The following is a 22,634-nucleotide window of genomic DNA, read 5'->3' as shown; positions in this document are numbered from 1 at the left end:
CCAAGCACAGAATATCTTGAGGTATATGTTTGGGTGGATGACTGAAAATCTGCTGAAGATCAACCCGGACAAGACCGAGGTATTGGTAATTCCATCTACCACCTCACCTTGGAGCGATCTCTATTGGCCACAGGAGTTAGGGCCAACTCCGAAGCCGAGCGCAAATGTTAAGAGCTTGGGGATTAAGCTGGACTGTGACTTGTCAATGGGCAGCCAAATCTCCTCTGTTGTTGGGAGCTGCACGAATATCATCAGGCAGTTACGCAAGCTAGCTCCCGTTCTTTCTCAGTCCATGCTGCGCTCAATTGTAGCGGCAACAATTATCTCAAGAATAGATTATGGGAATGCCCTTTATCTAGGTCTTCCCAAAACTCTGACTAATAGACTACAGGTCGTGATGAACGACGCAGCGCGACATATTTTTAGACTCCCCAGAAGGACCAAGGCCTCTCCCCTACTACAGAGCCTGCATTGGCTCCCCATAAAAGAGAGGGTAGAGTTTAAGAGTCTATGCACGGCCCATAAGGCAATTTATGGCCATGCACCTGCTTACATCAGAGACCGTCTGAAAGTGTATAGCCCAAAAAGAACACTCAGATCTTCTGATTCTCAGCTGCTGGTCTGCCCTCGGTACAAACTGGTAACCAAGGGAGGGAGAGCATTCTCAGTGTTGGTCCCTCAGCTATGGAATAAGCTGCCTGAGGGGCTACGCAGAGAAGTGAATCTCCTGCGGTTCAGAAAGTCCTTAAAAACATTGCTGTTTGGAAAGGTTCTGGGTGCAATGTAAGTTGGCTGCTGCACTGCCTCTTTGTGTTGCATGAAGTTATTGTGTAAATTCCATTGATTTCCGAGTGCCTAGAGACCTGTAGGTGATTTGGCGCGATATGAATCTAATATAACAATAACAATAACAACCAACAAGACAGGGGTAAAAAAGTTAATAGAGTGGAAGGGTCTTGAGTTCCTGATTATCCATGGGATGAAGAGTCAATGTTAAGTAATTCAAGAGCCCAGACAACAATACAGGGAAGGCTCTACTCGACATCGCCATAGCTTAAAGGGCAGAATCTGAAGTAGGGTCTGTGAGAAGCAGTGCAGAAGCCTGGCAGAAGTGTTTGCCACTAGAAGCTTAAAGGGAAACCATCCCTTATTTGTATTAGTTAAGACTCGGGACTTCAAAATGGACCCCTTATGTGACTAGGAGCCAATGAAGGGATTCTAAGACCTGATTACTTTGTGCAAATGTCAAATCACTGTAAACGAAAAGTCAAATAGCACAGGGTGAATGCTTCTCCCTTATTAAAGTGGGAGTAAAAGTCTTGTTTTTTTAAGGACAAACCTTCTGAATGATTACTTCAAAGGAGAGGTTGCCGTATTAGGTGCCTACAAGATGTTTCAATTACTGCACAAATATTGGCACAGGACACGTCTGAGTAGGTCAAAATGTATTGCCGTGGCACTGACCATTTCCTTCTATGATCAGCACATCAGGCTTGTACCCATTCCCCTTCGGTAAATTGGGTGCCATACCACCATAAATGGCAGTCAGGCAATTTACCAGTGACTAATGAAATTAAATGATGGTTTGCTGAGTCTCAGCAATAACTGGTGTGGTCTACATAGTAGAAGCTAAAGGAGAGACCAAGGTTACCAGCGGCTCCACCAATAGTTTAACCCCTTCACTGCTAGGGCTTTTCCCTCCCTGTGCTAGTTTTTGGCTATTTGTGGGTAGGTCGCGCTTAGGCCTCTATTCCTTTTGTCCACATGAGGTATTCCGCCAAATGTCCACCCTGTTTTCCAGGGTTTGTGTATTTACCTTGAGAGGAGTGAGAAATGAACCAAAACACATCTAAATTCTGTTTTTTAGGGGCTAAAGGGGAAAAAAGGGCTGCAGAAGAAAGTGTCTGATTTTGTGTCCTGCAAATGGCATCAATGAACGGTTTGTGGTGCAACAATCACCATCTCCCCAGCTTTCAGGAACAGGCGAATTGAATCAGAAAAACACATTTTTCAACACAGCTTTGGCAATTTACTGGAAGATAGATAATTTTTCCTATTTTTTGGGCTTTCAACCTCCTTCCAGTTATGGGTGGAAACCGGTATGAAACCTGTGGTGGATCCATGAAAGCTACACATTTCTGTGAATTCAGCAAAGGGTCATTTGTGTAGATCTGTCATGGTTTTTCTATAAAAAGTAATAGTTGAAATAAAACAATTATTAAAATTGAGTTGGAAAAAAAAGCTATTTGTGTCTATGTTTTCATCTGCAATGTCTTCCAACCTTGGCAGATTTTCTAAAGCAATATGCTGTTATATCTGCTGGACTCTATTATTTGTGGGGATAAATAGGGCTTGTAAGTTCACCAAGAACCTGAAGTTCCCAGAGCCAATCACGGAGCTGAACCGTGCAATGTTTTTTCATTGTGTACCGAGTATACAGCAATTCATTTGGTAAAATGTAAATAGTGAAAAATAGATATCAAGGAAAACCATGTATTTCCGAAATTGCCACAAGATATGAAATTTAGAAGCAGTGCTTATTTACACATCTCTGAATTTGTGGGTAGTCAAATCAGCATGTGAATTAGAGGGCATTTCTCAAAACGACTTCTTTCTTACATACTGTCAAACATTTGGAAGGTGCAAATGCGGAGAAACACAATTGGTAATAACACTTGTTCTACTATTCTGTGTTCCCTTGAGTCTCCAGGTTAAAATGCTACCTCACTCGTGTGGGTAGTCCTAGCGCCCTGGACACAAACTGGCCCAAAACGCAATGTGGACAAATCAAGTTTTTCCACTGAAATCTGACCCTTATTTTGCAATGTGCCTAGCTATGGATTTTGGGCCATAGCTCAGCCGCCACCTCAGAAAACCTAGAAAACCTGTACATTTTTAAAAACTAGTCACATGGGGGAATCAAGGATGGAGTGACTCGTGTGGCTCTCACCAGGTTCTGTTACCTAGGATCTCGTGCAAACTTGAAAATGGGGCTAATAACACATTTTCCTCACATTTCTGTGATGGAAAGTTCGGGAATCTGAGGGGAGCTACAAACTTCCTTACACCTAGCATTCCCTCAAGTCATCTGATAAAAATGGTACTAGGTTTGCAAGGGGGACACCTGCGTTTTTGGACCCGGGGTTACAAGCCAGCTAAGGGAACCTGATAAAAAATCTAATTTTCTTCACATTTCTGTATGGTAAAATTATTGGATCACCAGGCCGGCCCAAATTTACTACCACCAGCATTCCACCAGGTCTTGTGTTAAAAATGCTCTCTCACTTGTGTGGGTAAGCCAAGTGCCCGCAACAGAGTCCAGGAAGGTTTGGCTTGCATAGGATCCCCCGGCGTTTTCTCGCCTAGAGTCCCCTACAAACCTCAAATTTGTCTAGCAAAATCGCATTTTCCACACATTTCTGTATGGAAATTCGTGTTATCACCAGGCTGGCACAAAATTCCTACCACACAGCGTTCTCCCACATCTTGCGATAAAAATGCTACCTCAATTTTGTGGGTGGGCCTAGTGCCCACAACAGGGAAGTGCCCAAAAACATATTGTGGAGGCATTGAAATTATCTGTCACAAAGTGGCCTAGTTTTGCAAGGGGTCACCTGCATTTTTGGTCCTGGTCTCAGCTGCCATCTACAGAAACCTACCAAACCCAGGCATTTCTGAAAACTAGATACCTGGGGGGGAATCCAGGGAGGTGCAGCTTTTGTAGATCTCCCAACATTTTCTTACTCAGAATCCACTGCAAACCTTAAATTTACCTAAAAATAAAATTCACAATTTAGGCAGCCGTTGGTGTGAAACATTCAAAAATGTTTTTTGTATTTACACACTTCCGTAACCAGATCTGTTTTAGCCTGAAATTATTAAGATGCTCTCTAAATAAGCTGCAACCTTTTACAATTCTTTTCACATTCAATAGATCAATCTTATATCAGGGCATGGAAGAGTGATGTATATGTGATATCCTATTTTTCAAAAGGGGATGGATGCATCTAGACCCGCTGTGATCCATCTCTTAAAGGTTCTTGATGCTAATTTAACATCAAAGAAAAGGTGGGAATAGAGGAATCAAGTAACAGATGCATCCTTTCTTGGAAAAAGTTTGATCAACATTTACCAAATTTAGCTAGTTGTGCACTATTCCCCATAACAGGGCTAAAACTGTATTTAAGGGAAAAAAACACTGCTTCGTGGTCTGACCACGCTAGCTCATAAGCAGTATTATATGGGGTCAGAAAATTCTGGTTGCATATGACCCCAAGACCTGCCAACTCACACGGTGCAACTGTGTGACACAGGATATAGGATCCAATCATACAGTCACCCAGTGAGGAGCTGATAGCACAAGGTGGCAGTAAAAATGTTATGAAAATCACTGTAAATAGTGGATTTCCATCTCGTTTTCTGAGGCTTTGAAATGACAACATCCATTAATGGGTTTGAAAAAATCCTAGGACATCGGCATCAACCCCAGCAAGTTTTCTGTTTTTTTGTTTTTTTGGACGAGGAGTCTTGGAGGCAGGATGGGGTCAAAAAAACTCATAGGTAGTTCTCTGAACCAGGTTCCACCCCCTCCAAGGCCCCGCCCTCCCTATTCACACTGTTTTTTTAGCTCGATCCTGGGCAGTGCATGCTCTGCGCTGCGAGACATGCTGTATCGTAGTATTTACTTGAAACCCCACCCATATTTGTCATTGGCTTGTGTAATTTTCCTTTGTAAATACTGGCTTCTGATTCATTATTGGGATTATTAGTCCCTCCTGTGTACCGCCTTGTTTTCATTTGCAACCTCCCATGAGGACTGGGCTTCAGTTGTTAAAGTTACGTCTTCTTTAGTCTATAAGCACTATTTTCTTTAATGAGTTTATCTTACTGCAGGAGGGTCTCTCATGCGCAGGTGGTCCATCGGCTTTTTAATTCCTGGCAAACGGGCAGCTCTTCAGCGACCATTTGAGACAGAAGGGGGCAACTCAGTGATGCCTTAAGGAAGGTCAAATGTGCGTGATGTAAATTTGGCTATATCTGGTGGGTCTATTTTCTGAACGAACATCTATGTTAAACATGATTATGTTTTAGGTTTACTCCTCTGCTCACTTTCTAAAAACCATGACTTCAACAAAGGGGCTCTTACCCTCTTTTCTCAATTTGTTCATATGCGAAATGGATCCAAAAAAGAAAGAAACTCTTTGGGTGCAAATGTCTCTTTGAACACACGCTCCCGCAACCCCAACCGCGAACCCAACCCAAAGGTATTGGAGCGCATTACTGAGCAGTTCTCCAGTTCCAAAGCGGCAGCTTGCTGCGCTTTGCTCCTTGACTCAGATTACATATAAAGGGTGTTGTTTCACCCCCAGCTTAACGTTACACTCGTTCATTTGCTTTTCACCCCCTGCCCACCACATTGATCTGTCTATTGTTTTCTCCCCTATGCCCTCCGTGCTCCTTCCCCCACCACGCCATCATATTTGGTTCCACACACCTACACCCTCAGTTTTGCTCCGCGTCTGTGTTTCTTCTGCCACCTTCTGTTTGCAACCCCCACCACACACACACTTTTAAACAAGCATTTGGAATGTAATAGGTCTTGCAATGCCTTTTATTCATAAATAAAAGGCATAGTCATTTACAATGCCAATAGCTCAAATTCATGTAAATGTAAGGCCTATTGCATTGCAGATGCTTGTTTTATCAAGTTGGCAGGTCTGGATCCCCACAATGTATAGGGGTTGTGCCCAATTAAATCCTAGATGTGGCGGCACAAGATTCTACTAGTACCTGAGCTCCCTTGGCTTCAGGAATATTAGCCCAGCTTTAAGGCCACACCTTGTAAGTTGGCCTACTGGGCTACTTGCTTAACAAACTACAGGTAGTCCAGAATGCGGCGGCCAGACTTCTTTTTAATATCCCAATCAGAAGATGTGTAAGAGGCCATCTGCGTATACTCCACTGGTTGCCGGTAGCGACCGAGTTAAGTTTAAAGCCTGGGTCATGGCGCATCATGCCTTGCATGCTTCTGGCCCAATCTATTTGCTGAAACGTTTTATGTTCTACACTCCAGCTAGACAACTGCGCTCTGCCTCTCAACTCCTAGCCCATGCACCTCACCTTCGCCTGCAAAAGATGGGCGGCAGTTCCCTTACTTTTAGGGCTGCTCTGGCTTGGAATTTGCTTCCTTTTGCTCTCTGTAGCATCCAGGTTCCCACTCTTTTAAAATAAAAATCTGAAAACGTTCCCTTTCATTTAATCAGTTTCCCCTAAATCTTTAAGGTCTGCGCCGGGACACTCCTCGGAGTATCTGTGTGCGCTACAAACTCCAATACCAACATAAATGCTCCCAGTTTAGGATATTATCTGACTGGATTAGCAAAGATATTAAGCATTCAAGGATATGATCAGTACAAGAACCTATAGGTTCTAGATGCTAGTAAATTAAAAAAGCTTTACCTGTGACCATGGGTGAGAGGGTGAGGCTTAGTGCCAAATATTCTGTTAGAGAGAGAGAAAGAGAGAGAGAGAGCCTATTAAGAAGAGAATCATTGTAAGTTCTTTCCTACTAATCACAGATACACCACCAACTGTGCTTGTAGAGTGGTCAATGTATAGAATGTTATATCCTGCAGGAACAGCTGTATCAATGTTGTCTCCTACAGACAAGTTTGGAGGAATACTCAGTAAAAAAAAATCATTAAAATCAAGGGCTTTTTTAACCATAGAGCACAATCTAATTAATACACAGTACAGAGAAATCTTACAAGCAACCCAGGTCTGATATGTTAGATATTTAGTCTAAGATACTGTGGGTAGGTATTTTAGTGAGGCAGCTCATATATCCTGAAAGAGGAGCTGACGAAACTATCAGGAATAGCTAAAGAATCTAGGCACGAGGGAATGTGTTCTTGTTTTACCAAAAAACGGTCAGCAAGTAACTGCCATAAATTGTGTGTCCGCATGCTTATCGAAATGATAGAGTCATGTGCAGGGATGTTGGTGGAATAGATGCTAGGAAGAAGTTCAGGCCTCCTAAAAACCTGGCACGAACACACGCTGAGGCCAAGAGTGGACGACTGAACAGCAAAACAAGATTAGATTAACAATTGTGGACAAAGGCAATAGGACCAGCTTTAATCTGCCAACATGTGCAGTCTCACGGATTCAGAAATGCTGTCTATCACATTACAGTCCGCCTATTAGGTTGTGCCAATGTTGGTGAAGCTGAAGCAAAACAGGGGTGCTTTATAGAATATGTATATAGATTTGAGTGTGACAGAGAAACGATTGAGTGTACTTTTCCGAAATGTAATAGTCCCTCATGCATTCCAATAGAAGCATGCCATGGCAGATGGAATGATGCAGCAATAGCATGACGCCTGAGAGTAATACTTCTCTAGGTGGAAACAAAGGCCATTCTGTGGATGTTTTAGAGACTTGGCAACAGTACATTTTGCAGACAGCAGCGCTGTCAAGACAGACTGATAATGGAGCCTCGTGTCCTCGATGCTGCGAAGCAGCTACTGGAAAAATGAAGCACATACTGAGAAACGAAATTAACCAAACCAAATGCAAATTGCATTATGTGGAAAATGTGGCAAATCTATAAACATGTGGATAATGCAGCAGCTGCAAAATCGCACAATTAAGTTGGCATTGCCGAAGGTTTAGCATTGCTTGCTTGGTCTCATGCTGGCAGATGGTTTGACGAGAATTGAGCCCAACGCCTTGCTGGAAAAACTCAAAAAGTCTTATAACCTGTGGTGTAGTGTAGTTCCTAGTTTCCCACTAGGCCCTGCGCATTGGAATAACATAAACAGTAGTATCGACGTAGAAGTGCGGATCTTCCAGGCCTCTACTGACTATGCTAAACTTAATTGGGTGTGTTACCAACTAGCTCAGAGGTCACTGGAAACTTTCTTCTCTGCATAGGAAGTGATCAGCTTCCCTGGCACAGACAAGAAGGGATTCAGCTTTCCAACAACCGTGCAACATGACAACTTTGCTCCTCAGATCAAGAGTCAATCTCTAGGGTCGTGTGAAACAATAGACAGGTATTTCACTCAGTCAGGTTAGTGCAGTTTACTTTCACCAGATGTAGAGAATAGAGAGACGGGCGTTTGTCAATAAAGGGTTAACATTTATTGAACAGTCTTTCTTCTCGTACAAGAGAAATGTATTGCCACAATTGCAAGACTTGTTATTATAAAAAGTACGTACAGTAAGATAAGTATTGCGAAATAATACTGTAAAAGCATTGATATGGTTTCTTAGCCATACAATGGTTTAAAAGTAATAAAACATATATACAGTCATATATACATTAGGCTAAAATACTCAACTGGTGCTTCTAACTACGCCTACCCCAGTGTGCCTGACCTAAGCCTAACACGTGGAAGGGGAGTAAGTAAGTAGCTTTAAGTTAAGTTGGTTTTGCCAAGGTTTGCTTCAAGAATTCTCATCTAAGGGTTTAGTCAACACCATACCTCTGAATAGAATGATGGAAGTCTGGTATTTCCTTCAGGGGGAACTCGGTATCCCAGTCACCCGCGAGGGCAGACTAGAAGCGCTGGAGCTGGATTTCTCTGTTCAGCGCGTCGAGAGGAGGAGGGGGGACAGCGTCCGCGGGCAGCTTGGCATCTGCAGGGCTCTTCGCAGAGGGACGGCTGTTCAGCTCCTAAGCTCACCACACCATCGTTCGCGCTTTAGCAGCTATAATGGTATCAGTAGCTTCACCAACAGCAGCGGGGCAGCAGGCTGCAGCAGCAGTCTGCGTACAGCATACAACAGCTAGCAACAGGGTAGCAGGCTGCAGCAACAGGCTATTGCTTAAGGCAACGTTGGTAATATTTATACCTGACAGGTGCCTGGTTTGACGCAAGTTTGCTGGACATAAGACGTCAATTAAAGATGTCACTAGGAAGTGATAGCTATCAGTTGCTCATTAGAGTTCCATTACTAATCAAAACACAGCAAGCGGGGATTTCCAGGTTTGCTGAGTTTTTATCTTGTTGAAGAACTCGGAGTGTTAATCTAGGAATATCAGATAGTGACTTCTGCTCTGTCATTGCACTAATTGGTTGCAAAGGAAGTGGCAGAGAACTATTCTGGAATGTGGCTCTGTTCGTGTGAGGCCAGAGATGACTTTCTGAATATCGCACTTGAACGGTTATGCCAATATAGGGAATAAATGGATTTATAGCCGAATAGGGGCATAAGGTCGCAGTATCGATCAGGAACCTAGATAAACACGCAACAGTGGTGTCATTCGGATCGGAGGCGGATGCTGTGTGAGGACTGAGCCGTGTGTCAAGTGTAGCGTGGCAGGAGTCGAGAGCCAAAGCGCATAAGGGATGCAAGGCGAAGACAGGCTCGAGAACTCCCAAGAACGTGAGCCACTCGCATTAAAGTGGGGCTGAAGCGTGAGGCACCTGCCCCAGAAGGGAAGGCGAGGCGTAGCATAAGGTAAGGTTGCGAGGCTGCCTGCCCTCTAGGATTGGTGCCAGGGCTGGGCTGGGCGAAAGGCAGTGGTCAGCACTGGTAGGTGGTGGGAGGAAAGCTGCAGAAAAAACACCAACAATGTGTCTTAAGGCATAGTGAGCCCATGGTGGGAGGTGGTCTCTGGTATATTGTGCCTTGTTGTATCACCTCCCTGGTAAAACAAATACAACCTTAGCACAAGTAAAAGTGCAAGTTAAGAGATGTCAGTGTGCCTTTTATTGAGGTTCTTTGGGCGCTGCCTAGCCCCCTTACGCCCCCACCTTTGCTGCATGACAGTGTTGGACCTTAACTACTATTGCCTCTGAACTATTGTACATTTACTTCTGGGGCCTTTGGACTTGAGTTGTCTAACACCATCCAGGGTAAAGTGGCGTAAAGGTGTGGTTGGAGCAGGTGACAGAAGGTGGAGTAACTTTACTGAGGTAGATGTGTGGCCTCCAGTAGGAGGAGCCTCCCAGGCAGTTTAGTAGGGACAGCCGAAGCGGCCAAGCTAGGTTTCATTGCGGCTTGCTGCCCTGAACACCCCTAGCTATTACATCCTCCTCTCCCGACCCTATCAGTGCCTGCTATATAATATTGGGAGAGATTACTGTGGCCACCTGATTTTCCCTCTCCAAGGCGTGTGCTAACATCATTGGTACCGGTGGATAACAAGCATAATAACGACAGCGAAACAGATTTGATTATGGGGCTGGCCTGTATCAAAACAAAGTCTAATCCGTTGTGTAATTAAGCCCCCTTATCAATTTGCTAAAAAGTCAAGAACCCGATTTTCTCCCTTTGGGTAAATAGAAAATGACCCAAGAGGAGCTGATTGACAGTATGAAGCCCACTTTGGGGCAGAGTGGGGACAATCCCCCTCAGAAGGCATGTACATTGAGCCCTGTTGTGGATAAGCCAACCGTAATGTCTCCCGTTGTGTAAAAGTCAACAGTAATGCCTCTAGAGGATGTGCCTCAAGGAGAAACATCTTGTATATTGAAGGAGAATTTTACCCTTTCGGATATAGATTTAGAACTATGTAGGAAATGCAGGCCACAAGATAAGAACAATCAATATAAACCGCATATTCTGGTCACGCCCTCAATGACACTGACCACAGGCGTGCAACTTTTCAACAGTATGCCTTCGGAACACTCCTTACTAATGTCTCAAACATTGGCTATGCCAGATTTGGAAATAATCGGCAAAAATTCATGCCATTCTCTTAGCCTGGAGACAAAGGACTCTGCTTTATTGCTTTGTTTAGAGAGAATTTTATCTTCAATTTTAGCTTTATTAGAAAAAAGTGTAAGGGTGTAAGTGCTGTTCATGATACTGTTACTGTGATATTGAAGGCATTCATTGTTGAAAAAGAGGATATGGGAAAGGTAGTATAAGACAATATGTGCAACTGGTCAAATGGTATCTACTGGTGTGGTTTCAGAAGTAAATATAAAGGGTGATCCAAGCTGTGATTTAAAAAAAAAGTAAAGCTCACAAGCTGAAAAGCCACAATTTAAAGTATGTGAAAATATTTCTAAAGAAGTCCCCACAGTAGAAAGCCCCACTCACTCTATAAGGTATATGTTTGACTCTTGTTCAGTCGATCCTGATGTAGCTGGAATCTCCGTGAAGGCCTCGGATATGGAACATGAAGAGTTTCCCCTTTTTAAATCTAAATCTACGCAGGAATCCAGCACAGATGTTCTATGTTCCTCCCAACCTGAATCTAAAAGCAAGACAAAGAAATGGCGAAGGAAGAAAAGACCTAACGTGCTAATTTCAAAACAGGGTCATAAAAAATGTTGTTTTAGAGATGGGGTGAATACAAGAGGGCTCGATTCAAAAATACGAGTTAGAAACTCTGGCGATGGGCCTACAGTCTTAAACTATAAGTCCTTATATCAAGAGGAACGCTTTGAGTTTGCAGTTGTGCCTTCTGCCTGTCAGCCAATTTCATGTCTTTCCCCTCTTAATCCAGCAGCTTCTCCATTTGTGGACCTCTGTAAGGCAAAGGGTCTCTCGATATTCTTCAACTAGGAAATCAGCTGTTTGCTTCTGTTTTGATTTATAGATTTATAAAGCGCGCGAATACCCGGAGGTGTCTTGGCACGAGAGTCCGATGAGCAGAGGATTACTGATATGGTGGTATGCTGACTTACCCGGTGAAGAGCCATGTTTTTATGGCTTTTCTAAAAGCCAAAAGCAAAGGAATGCTTTTTATCGTGATAGAGAGAAGGTTCCAGGTGTTGGCTGTCAGCAGCAGAAAGCTTTTCCCTCCCCACCTAACCTGCTTGAACTTAGGAACTTTTAAAAGTTTTGTGTGAGCTGATCTCAAGCTTCTTGCCGGCACATACCATTTCAGGTGTGTTCTCAAAAACTGCGGTCATGTACCATGAAGGGCCTTATAGTCCAAACATAATGATTTGAACATGATCCTTTTTTCCATCGATAACCAGTGGAGGGTTTTCAGTCTGTGTGCGACGGGCTCAGATCTGGGAATATCCAGCACTAACCTTGCTGCTGCATTCTGCAGACGCTGGAGTTTTGTTAAATGTTGGACTTGAATCCCCGCATACAGAGCATTGCCATAATCCATACTGGCCAGGGCCAATGCCGTTACAAGTGTTTTACGTCTTTGTGATGCTGATGTTTTTATCTTAGATTGTTTTCCTCTTTTTGATTCTGATTTGATTTTGAATTGTTTATCTCTACTTGCATGTCTCGCAGACATCAAGACACTGAATATAATTTAAAGCAGTGAGCAGACATCAAGACACTGAATATAATTTAAAGCAGTGACGGTAGGGTGTTAAAATATCGATTACAAAAATATAGCTGACATAAATATCGTTGTAAAAATATCGTTTACAAAAATATCGACACCCTATACTTAAACAGGTAAGCACATAAATATCGACTCCAAAATATCGTTGTAATTAATATAGATGTAAAAAATATCGACTTTTTAAAATAATTTAAATTACATTAAATAATAAATAAATATAAGTACTATTAACAAAATACATTACATTACTTTTATTTTTTAACTATTTCCAAAAAATTTACTACACTTTTTAATTATAAACTTAATAAATGTGGACATATAAATTGATTTTACACATTACTTTATATAACAACAATAATACATACATATAATTAAAATACCCCTTTACCCAAAAACCCAAAACTGACCCTGAACCCTAAAAATACCCCTTTACCCAAAAACTGAAAACTGACCCTGAACCCTAAAAATACCCCTTTACCCAAGAACTGAAAACTGACCCTGAACCCTAAAAATACCCCTTTACCCAAAAACTGAAAAGTGACCCTGAACCCTAAAAATACCCCTTTACCCAAGAACTGAAAACTGACCCTGAACCCTAAAAATACCCCTTTACCCAAAAACTGAAAACTGACCCTGAACCCTAAAAATACCACTTTACCCAAAAACTGAAAACTGACCCTGAACCCTAAAAATACCCCTTTACCCAAAAACATTTTCACTAAAAAAATCCTGTACACACACCTAAAATTAATTAAAAAATTAACATAATAAATTACATAATTATTATTCAATTAACTAATTGAAATTAATTAACTATTATTTATTACACTATTTATATTCATTTAAAACATTAATTAATGTATTATTTCATTATATTTAAATTACTTCCCACCCTACTCCCCTATAAACCCACAACCCGCTACGGAACTATTAATACTAAATTCAACTGAAAATACAATATTAAATAATAATATACTACTAAAAATACTACTTTGACTACAAATATTCATTAAAAACACTACATTACTTATAATTATTTAAAAAACGATATTATTGTAAACTATGTTTTTGTAAACGATATTTATTACAACTATATTAATGTTAACGATATTACTTACCTGATGACGATATTTTTGTCATCGATATTTCTTCCTGTAGATATTTTTGCAGCGATATTTAGGTTAGTCGATATTTTTACGACGATATTCCTGCTCTGTACCATTCATGATGTGCAAAAGATGAAATTCAAAAATGGAACTGGTTGTTCTAAATAGTGCCTGTATGTCTAGTTTTTCACTGATGCCCCGCAATTAGCAATGAGCTAAAAGCCATCTCCTGGAATGTAGCAGGAATAAAGAATACTAAAGAGAAGCTGCGACTCTTAAGTTTGTTAAATGCACTTGGAATTTTGAATGGGGCCTCCTCTACATTGGATAAAAAACAGGGAGAATCCAGTGAGTCCAGAATCTTTTTTATCCTAAAGGGTAAATTTGAAAATGGTTTCAACAATTTAGACCCTTCAGACAAAATGTGCGGTAGTCAATAGGGGGAGGGGGGCCATGATATGCGTTACACACAGCTAAGCTTTGCCAGTATTCATCAATCTCCAAAGCGGGGATATATGAATACGATTATATTATGTATTAAACCTGCAATGTATATGTAAGCCTGAGGGAGGGAAGAGGGGGTTAAAATGGAGAAAAAAATGCTTATAAACAAGCTGTGACGAGATAATCCGGTTCAATGTTATTGTTGTAACTTTGAAAAACGAATAAAAATCTATACTGGAAAAACAAAAACAATTTAGACTCTTGGGTGAGTGATGTACGGTTTTAATATGTTTATTAAGCAGATTGTAACAAATTCCACTCGAAGATTGTCTAAGGATAATACCAACCCTATTCCTCTTTCGACCCTATTAAATAGAGAAATAGATATTTTGGTCAGGAAACCATTTATATTATATTCAATTGAGAGGAATACCTGCTTGTCTCTATTGAAGAGGTGAAGGAGCTGTTTAAAGGCTCACCTAAAAAAAAGAGGCAAGTGACTGGCTATGGGTTGACCTAAGGGAGGCCGTTGTTAACACATTTGCTGCGGCGGCTATTCCGCCGCAGAGCTAAGGGGGTGGGGCGGCCGAGCGGCGCGCCCACACTGGTGACGGAACCGCTCCGTCACCAGCCTCGGTTGAGCTGTGCTCATGACAGAGCGGTTCCGTCATGGCCCCGCCCGCTCAATGGAACGCCCAGCGCAGGCGCGGAATTCGCGCCGCGCAGGCACGGCGAGCAGGCCATGACGGAACCGCTCCGTCATCAGAACAGCTCTACCGCGGCTGATGACGGAGCGGTTCCGTCATCAGCATCGAAGGAGTTAAGGGGCAGACCAGAACCTTTTGGGCTTTAGTGACAGAAGGTTGCAGGACAAGGGTTAGATTCATCCCCTCACAAAATGAGGAAGATAGTTGAATTACCGTTTTTATTTCCACTCTATATGCAGCAAATTGAGAGCCCGATAAATTCTCTGTGTTGGAATATCTGCCTATAACTTACCATCGATAAAGGAAATTGAGCTGGCTATTCGAGGAATGCGCTTTTCTGCCACAAGGGTCGAGATGAAGTCACAATTTCGATAGTGAAACAGGAAGTAACCCTTTGGAGTAAATTATTGTTTCCTGTCTTTAAAAGCTGCTATGAGAATAGGAAAGTCCCCCTTTCTGGACCGGATATCATTGTCCCGCTATTTAAAAAGGGAGACCGAAACAGCATGGAAATTACCGTCAGATCGCTCTTCTAAATGCTGTGGGTAAAGTTTTAATGAAATGCCTGTTCTCACAGTCAAGCGCAATGGCTGAAGATAATACAATCATACCTCTTGAGCAATTGCAATTCAGGTGAAATCCCAGAACCATTGACAATATAGCTGCCCGACAATTAATTAACAAGAAATATGCAACTGTTAGAGGGGGAGTAAACTATGCCGCCTTTATAGGTTTGACCATGGCATATGATAAAGTGGACTGATCAATGCTGTGGAAAAAGCTGTCAGGATTAGGTATGCCGGGCACCCTTCTGCAGTTAGTTATTGCCCTCCACTCTTCTACCTAATGTAGAGTTTTATTAGGTGGGAATCAAGGTCTCTCAAAGGAAATAACAAACAAGCATTTGCAATGCAATAGGTCTCGCATTTCGGGAGTTTTAGCTATTGGCATTGTAAATGACAATCCCTTTTTTATGTTTTTGTCTTTAAAACATACATAAAAGGCATTGCAATTTGCAATGTCAATAGCTTAAACTCACGTAAATGCGAGACCTATTGCAGTGCAAGTGCTTGTTTTTAAACTGCCACCGTCTTAAGACATAATGAAATTGGTTACTTTCATTATACAAAGAATCAATGATATGATGATTTTAAGGTGTGATAGTTTAGAGTACTTTTAAGGTGTTAAATTGCCCCTAAAGCGTTACAATGCAAGCACCCCATAGGGGTTGGCATGAGAGGAGGCAAAAATATTCCTCTGGGCGAAGACAGCTTCTGCTATAAGTATACTTTGTATTAAAAAAAAGTTAACCATAGGTGTAACGTGCTGTTGCTCTATCAAGCTAGGCCTAAAAAAAATTGCCATTTGTCTATTACATAACATACCGGAAATAAAGAAGTAATAAAATAACATACCGGAAGTAAAGAACTAGGAAGCGTAAATGACGTAAAAAGATTACATTCAACGCAGAAATACTGTCTCAAAATAAAATAATACTTAGCTTTGAACAATATTATTTTTTTCATGATGTACAAGTTTTACAATATTTTAAGCTTGATTATGTTTTATTGAACAAGCATGGGGCCGGGCAGATTCCTGCACCAGGGCATCCTGCTAAGTAGGCGGGTCACCCACGGGACGATCTGTACCCGTTCAAAAATTCCGCTCTCACATTGTGAGTGAGGATCCTGGCGTCACTCAAGATCGTTATTTTCCTTACTCATTAGTTTAAGGCATACGAGAAATGGGGCGGAGAAGAAACCATTCAGGAGTAAAACCTCTAGTACATGAGAGAGAGAAACTATCGCCATATGCAGATTTTAAAAGACTCTTAAAAGGGTTACAGTATATAAAGTCTGCAGAGGAAAGTTTCACAGTTCAATTACAACTCACTCAAAAGCGGCAACATTGCCCTCTGAGATTTATGTAAATTAGAATGTTGTGCAGCCTCATGGGAAACGGGGAGGTGCCTCAGGTTAACAAGCAATGGCATAGCCAATGGGTCTCGCCTTTGGGACCTTGTAAGTAAAAAAAAATGGAAGTGTAGACTTCACGTTTACATTTACTGCATCCTAAATACGAAGTAAATGTAACCGTAAAGTCTTATACTTCAGTTTTTTTTTTACTTACAAGGTCCCAAAGCCAAGACCTATTGTCTATGCCAATGCTTGTTACAATTGTTAGCACTATCTTGTCTCACTTTGTACCTCGTTAGTACCAGTTTAATGCCCAAATATAACAATAATAAAAAGTGATCAGTCAACCTTTGCAAAGAAGAGCCTTCCACTTCCACAGCAACATGTTTGGCTACGTTTTTAGTAACTTTTAAACCTTTTGAGCAATATAAATGTTTTTGTTGTTAAAACCTGCAGATTGTGCAGCGGTTGGATTACGTGGCTAATCTATAATTATGCAAAAAACGCTGCAGCCACACAATCACATAATTCCAGTGGCCCTGACTATCTGTCTCTAGTAAAGATCGGACATGTGCATGAACGGAGGCGGCCGGGGCACTCGCTGAAGAGCATCTTAATGAGGAACCTATTGAACGTAGACACTTGGTGCGTCATCGGTACCCTTCACTTTAGGAGTCCTATATTTTGCTGCAAATTATAGAAAAAGCCTTCTTCCTTGCACCCACACTGTCATCCTCGTTTATGAAGTGTGAACATCGATTCAGCCATGAAGGAAACACAACTGCCTTAGCTGAGCCTTACTTCTGTTGACTCATGGGTGACTGGGGTGCGTCAGTCTGGGGGCAGATTTCCTCCTGGGTGGGGTTTTTGGCATCTCAGCAGAGGATGCCATAATTTCGCCTTCCTGCTGCGGTCCTTCCAGAAAATTAAAATGGTAAGAGATGTGTTTTTACAAAATGTATCTTCTAGACCTCTTGTTTACCCCTCCACGTCCCTATGTTCTGCAGAAAGTGGTGCCAACATTGTGGGAAATGTTCCCATCCCTCTTTCTGTGCAGGCAGGCCTGCACCAATCCTGCGTGTTCCAGGGGTGCCTGCCTGCTCCCACGTGACGCAGCACCAGAGGCTGCTTCTGTCTTCCTTGCTTTGGTCTCCCCACCTCCCATCCCCCACTGCCAGCCTCCTTTCATTAAAAGTCTGTTTTTGTCTGCACGTGAGCTGTTGGAAAAGGGAGTCAAAGGCTTTGAGCCGGCGGAGGGGCCGCAGCACCGTAGCTGCTGCCAGGCTCTGTTGTCTTGACCGTGCCCCAGTGCTCCTCCCACCCTGGCAGCCGTGGAGCGGAGGGATGCGTCCTGGCGTAGCGCACCCTGGACCGCCGCCAGTGCCTCTCCCGGAGACCGTTAGCTGCCCGTGAGATGGGATGTAGTAGCTCCCCGTACACAGCTCTGGAGAGAGGAGGGGAAGGAAGGGCTGGGGCGGGATTCAAGCAATAAGAAGAAAAAAGCAGCCCAAAGAGAGCCCGGTGGAGAGCGTGCGCATGGATGTCGGGTGCTAGGCCGCCGCCTGCCCATGGAGCATCGGACGCGCTGCTCTGTGCCTGCGACCACTGGGTAACACCAGCCGCCTCCTGCCCTGAACCAAGGTAACGTTTCCGGCATTTTCATTCTGCAAGAATCGCAGGTGGAGGGGGTGTGAGACGTGCTTCAACAGCGCTGGGTAATACGAAGCCCATTGGGACCAAGCATTGGCTGTGAGGCAGTAAAGCCGCGCAGCAGTGAAAGTGGCAGCAGGGGGAGGGGGCATGGGCGATTTCCTTTAGGGAGCATGCGACCATATGGCGCCACCATATGGCGCTGCCCACTCTCGAAAGGAAATCGCCAAGATATGCAAGCGTTGCATTGCAAGCAATGTAACACGTGCACTTCTTTGCTGAAAAAGCTCTGCCGATGGCATTAGGTCTTCTCATATGCAGGGCATGCGCGCTGCGTAGGCGAGACCTAAAAATGGCCTAAAACAAGGGTGCCTGTTAGCCTGGCTGCTCTTCAAAGATTTACCTGCTCTTCTTACACAGAGTAGGGGTATAGCCCTGACTATTGGGGGAAGATCAGTAGCATGTTTATTATATGCGCACGACATAGTCATTTTGAATCTCATCCTCAAAGGGCTTAATAGTCAATGGGAGATATTGCAACAATTTACCGATGCACATTATTTGAAGGTAAATATTTCTAAAAGCAAAATACTGTGCTTTCATGACAAGAAAAAACCTAAATATGCCACTTTTTATTGTCATCTTAGTGCCCAAAAATTAGAAGTAATGAAGACCTACACTTTTTGGGGGAAAATAATGTGCAGTAATTCGAGTGATGAGGCTCATGTGGTGTATAATATGTGTAAGCACAGTCTCAAGCAAAGAGCTTGGAAGCTCTTTGCAGCGAGACAGGCAAAATAAACTTTTCTTATCTTCGAGAGGCTTATCGGGCCTAAATCCTTGCTTGCTTTAAGCAATTGAGCTGATAGTTATTGGTAAATGGGGTTTTATAATGAAACATAAGGGCAAGTGTTAAGAAATCTCACTCTTGCAATACCTCGATTTCAGTGGCAGCATTCAGGTTGGAAAGGGGAATAAAAAGTGCCTTTGCCTGGCAAGGAGTGAAGAGGACACACTAAGGTATATTATAAGAAAAGAAATCACCATAGCCAAAAAGGAAAAGACAACAATGTACAGAAAGGTCATATGTGCCACCGCTCAGCTTGGGCTAGAATTTTAATTGGTCCTTTCACTCCCTGTGTCATATCTAAAGGCTAGCTTAAAACAGACCTCGTTGGCCTGAAGCATTCGCCTGGATAGTGAGGTGTGTCTTAGAAAGAGGGTATACCAAAAAAATAAAAGATTCACTTTTAATGAATAAAGTAAAACCTTACATAAAATGGAATTTGTCCCACAGAGCAAGCGACTTTGAATGCTGTTGTGGTTAGATATGCTTCTTTTGAATTGTCTTACAGCTAAATGGTATGGCACCTCTGCAGAATGTAATTTTTGTCAGAATGGGACTCAAGACTTGAATCACATCCTATTTATTTGCCCAGCTCTTTTACCCTACTATCGAAAATGGCAGAGACTAATGTTTCTGAAGTTGTGAGCACGAACCTCCTCGAAAGTTTTGGCGTCACAGGCAGATGCATCAAAGAAATACCGGGAGCAAACGGGCAGATTCTCAGAATCTGGCCGTTTGCTCCCGGTATTTTTGCATTTAGGATGCATCATCCCAAATGCAGGAATCGCAATTTAAGGAATCTCTAAATAGCGATTCCTTAAATTGCTCTTACATTTAAGGAATCCCAAAATGAGATTCCTTAAATGCAATGCATGAAACCCAAAAAAATAGCGATTTCGCTAATAGGGGGAGCAAATTACCATGAAGTTGAACTTCATGGTAATTTGCTAAAACTTTGAAAAATGCACTTTTGTGCATTTTTCAAAGTTACATGTTGCGCACACACATGCTCCTCCCTTAGGGCATGTGTGTGTGTAACATTTGTGCACAGGTCCATTTCAGGGGTGCAACAGGGTGTCCTATGGACACCCTGGCACCCTTGAAATAGCGGAACATTAGCCCATAGGAATGAATGGGAAAGCCATTCCTTATTAGCGATTAGCTATTACCGAATCGCAAATAGGGAATATGTAGGAATCGCTAATAACATTGCGATTCCTACATGCATCCCGTTTTGCGAGTCTTTAATAGCGATTCCTTAAAATTCGCTATTAAGAACTCGCAAAACATAACTTTGATGCATCTGCCAGTTTGTGACCTCCCCCTAATGAATTTTTTAATATTGAATTTTTACCTTTTTAAAGTGTTTTTAAAATAGTTATTGATTTTAACGTGTATCTGGGATTTTTGTTTGGAAATTGTATGGTATGTAAAGAATTCCATGAATTTGAAGTTTTTAGAGAATTTTTACATGGTAAATTTTTATATATAAGACTATTTGAATGTTCCCCTTTTATGTGGGTCTCTTCGGAGTTCTGTAGCATGAATAACATACATTTGAAACTTGCCACAAAAACATGGCTAGTTAGGTTTCTCTCCTTTAAATTATGATTTGGGCGTGGTGAGATTGATATGAAAGAGTGTATGCTTTGAATGTGATGTCAATGTCATTTTATATAAAGCTACTCTAGCTATAGAGCAACAGGAGTGCTAGTTTCAGCTTTTAACACTTTGATCCAGCTCCGGACATGCTCTGTCTATATTGTTATTGACCAGGATCTTAGTATTAAACAAATGTCCAAATTTGAGCGCAACCACTTATCATATAGGTGGCGGACTGACATACTATCTTTTTAGGTTCAGTAGAAGATGCTATCTATGGTGCGAGATCTTATGCACTCCTTTAATCCTTTTGAACTCACTTTCTTTGTTATTATGCATACATTTGTTTCATTTCTATTTTATTTCTCCAGTTCTGCAAAGCCTAATCAGTACACTGGCGAATGTTTCATTAAAAAAATGTCATATATGTTTGTTATTATTTTACTAAAACCAAGAACACTGTTATGAAACATTATTCATTTTCCAACCCAAGTTTATGCAACAATATTATGTTATGTTATGCTATGTATGTTATTGAGATTTATACAGCACACAGCTATTCCAATGTGTGTCCCAGCGCTAAATAGCTTTATTATACTTTCTTTTCAGCCAGATACAAATTTTGAAATGTTGTAGTTAAATGTCACATGGCTGTATCTTTTTTTTTTATCTGTAGTTTGTGTTCAAACTCAGCACTGCAAAGCAACAGGATCACTATTTCCAAGCATCCCATTTGGAGGAGAGAGATGCATGGGTCCGAGATTCTAAAAAAGCAATAAAATGCATACAAGGTGGTCAAAAGTTTTCTCGCAAGTCTACAAGGAAGTCCATCCGGCTGCCAGAATCAATCAACTTGGGGTCTGTATGTCTTTTACAATGACTTAAAATATGTTAGCAGTCATTTCAAATTAATTAGGTTAACATGAGGTTCATGTGAATCACAAACCTCCGCATGTGCGCATTTGTGCTCTGGTACGCATGCACACAAAGACACAAACACAGAGCAATCGATGTGCCTTTGCAATGTTATTCATTGAATACTATTGTGTTTAAGGCTATCTATCTAGGCCCAAGCCTATTTATTTAACAAGTGCAACTCAAGCGCTAAAATTAAAAAAAAATGTTTAGCTCTTCCTGTCCTCTTTATTTACCTCCAAAAATGTAAATCTTTAAATTTTGAAACATGCAACATGGCAACTCTTCTTCATGGAATGACTCATGGCCGTGGGCCAACTTGGGGGGGGCCTCTCCGACTCCTATTGATTCTGCCCACAATCTAAGGAGTATTTTTGGTTCACAGTTAACTTTCAACTACAATTTAAACTAACTGTCATCTGCCTGTTGTTTTCTCCTGAAGAACCTTGAGGAAACTTTTGGCTCTCCTTCCTGCTTTCTGTAGGAAACACATAGTGCAGGCTCCTGTTATTTTTTACCTGGACTTCTAAAACTCCCTACTTTTTATGATGAGCCTAAGCAGCGCTTGTGCGCTGTCTCTCCACATGCTGTAAACAGTGTATGGGCTTCTATCCCTCTTACTGGCTTTTTATTGTAAACTTGCTTTGTCATTTAGAAAGGCTTACTTTCTGGTGGGTATTCTTTCTTCTTTGTCCCTCCCCTAAGTTAGTTGTTAACATCCAGGGAGCAGTGCCGTACTACTTCTATTTTTCCATTTTGGAGCTTTTAGCTCTTTGTCGGAGTCTATTTTTAATTTAATTTATCGTTGCGAAATGGGTTCTCGATGGAACGTCTTAAGAACGAGCATGGGGCTCCATCTCAGCACTGCACTGCTGTGCCCAAGGGAACCTCAGTGCACCACAAAACCACAGTACGACATTAATACTTCCAATATTCTCCTAGGCAAAGCACAAAGAAAACTTTAAATCAGCATGGCATAACACAACACAGACACGTTGGTGTCACTCTTCCCTCTCATGCCCACCAACAGGGGGCTGAATTGTGGGACTTTCCACTGTTATAATAAGCCTCTGGACTCTCCCCTTCATGCACATACTGACTTTCAGCCATTTAGACTCTAGTTGGAAATTGTTATCCATTTCCAATCCATGCCGGTTGTGTGGAAGCCAGCCT

General features: G+C 42.0%; 1 protein-coding gene and 1 non-coding gene across 2 annotated transcripts in view; one reads left to right on the top strand and one right to left on the bottom strand.

The window, feature by feature from the left end:
- Positions 1–22,634, top strand: part of PLEK (pleckstrin) — a 322,392-nt gene that overhangs the window by 167,825 nt on the left and 131,933 nt on the right. The window contains exon 3 of the mRNA XM_086927734.1: positions 21,223–21,404. Within this exon, the coding sequence (XP_086783860.1) occupies positions 21,223–21,404 (182 nt within the window). The remainder of the gene's footprint in view (positions 1–21,222; positions 21,405–22,634) is intronic.
- LOC147709147 (U12 minor spliceosomal RNA) lies at positions 16,117–16,268 on the bottom strand. The gene has a single exon (XR_015296945.1). It is a non-coding gene; the product is annotated as a U12 minor spliceosomal RNA (small nuclear RNA).

Source organism: Lissotriton vulgaris, chromosome 6, assembly GCF_964263255.1.
Source record: "Lissotriton vulgaris chromosome 6, aLisVul1.2, whole genome shotgun sequence".
Taxonomy (NCBI): Eukaryota; Metazoa; Chordata; class Amphibia; order Caudata; family Salamandridae; genus Lissotriton; species Lissotriton vulgaris.
The sequence above is the reverse complement of the archived record's forward strand: the minus strand, read 5'-3'. Positions and strand labels throughout refer to the sequence as shown.